At 53.1% G+C, this 714-nt stretch overlaps 1 protein-coding gene across 1 annotated transcript in view; it reads right to left on the reverse strand.

The window, feature by feature from the left end:
* Malapachy_4284 (nucleoside) overlaps positions 1-714 on the reverse strand; it is a gene marked incomplete at both ends in the record, with an annotated part of 1,079 nt that continues 365 nt past the window's right edge. The window contains one exon of the mRNA XM_018138735.1: positions 1-714. This exon is cut by the window's right edge and continues 56 nt beyond it. Within this exon, the coding sequence (XP_017990029.1) occupies positions 1-714 (714 nt within the window).

The raw sequence follows: 714 nt of genomic DNA on the forward strand, positions 1-714 counted from the left end.
GTCATTTCCAGCCAACGAAGCGGCAAATACGCCACGAGCGTGAACACGAATGTAAATTCATTCGAGACGTCACCACCCGACTCGCTAAACAGCTTGGCGAGGGGGCCAATGTACCAAGTCTCCGACATGCCCATGACCCAGCACACGACACCAATGAGGAAGACAATCGAGGCAGCAATACCATGAGGCAGCCGCTTCCGATGCTGCAGACTAATCGCTGCGCTGTAGGTGTTGAGCATATTGATGCAAATGCCTGACAGCACAAGCAACACAAGCAGGAACTTGGCAAAGCCAATAGGGTACAGCATATCACGCAACAAATAACCGATACCACCCTCCTCGTACGAGGCATTAAAGTTGGGGTGCGTATCCAGCGCACTTGCGAGCACAGCGCCCGACCACATACCGACGCTGGTAGGCAAGCACAGACCACAGGTTGTCAAAACAAACACCTTGGTCCGGCTCACGTTCACCGGGTAGTGGACATAGTAGTCAGAAGCAATCGTCGACCACGACGCACTCGAGCCATATACCACGGCCATCAGCGTCAGCACTGCGCCTGCCAGCGGCGTGGTCCCAGTGACTTTGGCAGGCGCATGGTTGTCCGCGTATTTGCCAGTTTCGCCGAAAATAATTAGGAAAATAATAAAGAAGACAATCCATACATATCGCTCCACCACCAAGATAAGACGGAGGCCAAAGAAGCCAATGACC

The sequence above is a fragment of the Malassezia pachydermatis genome (assembly GCF_001278385.1).
Source record: "Malassezia pachydermatis strain CBS 1879 chromosome Unknown scaffold25, whole genome shotgun sequence".
NCBI lineage: Eukaryota > Fungi > Basidiomycota > Malasseziomycetes > Malasseziales > Malasseziaceae > Malassezia > Malassezia pachydermatis.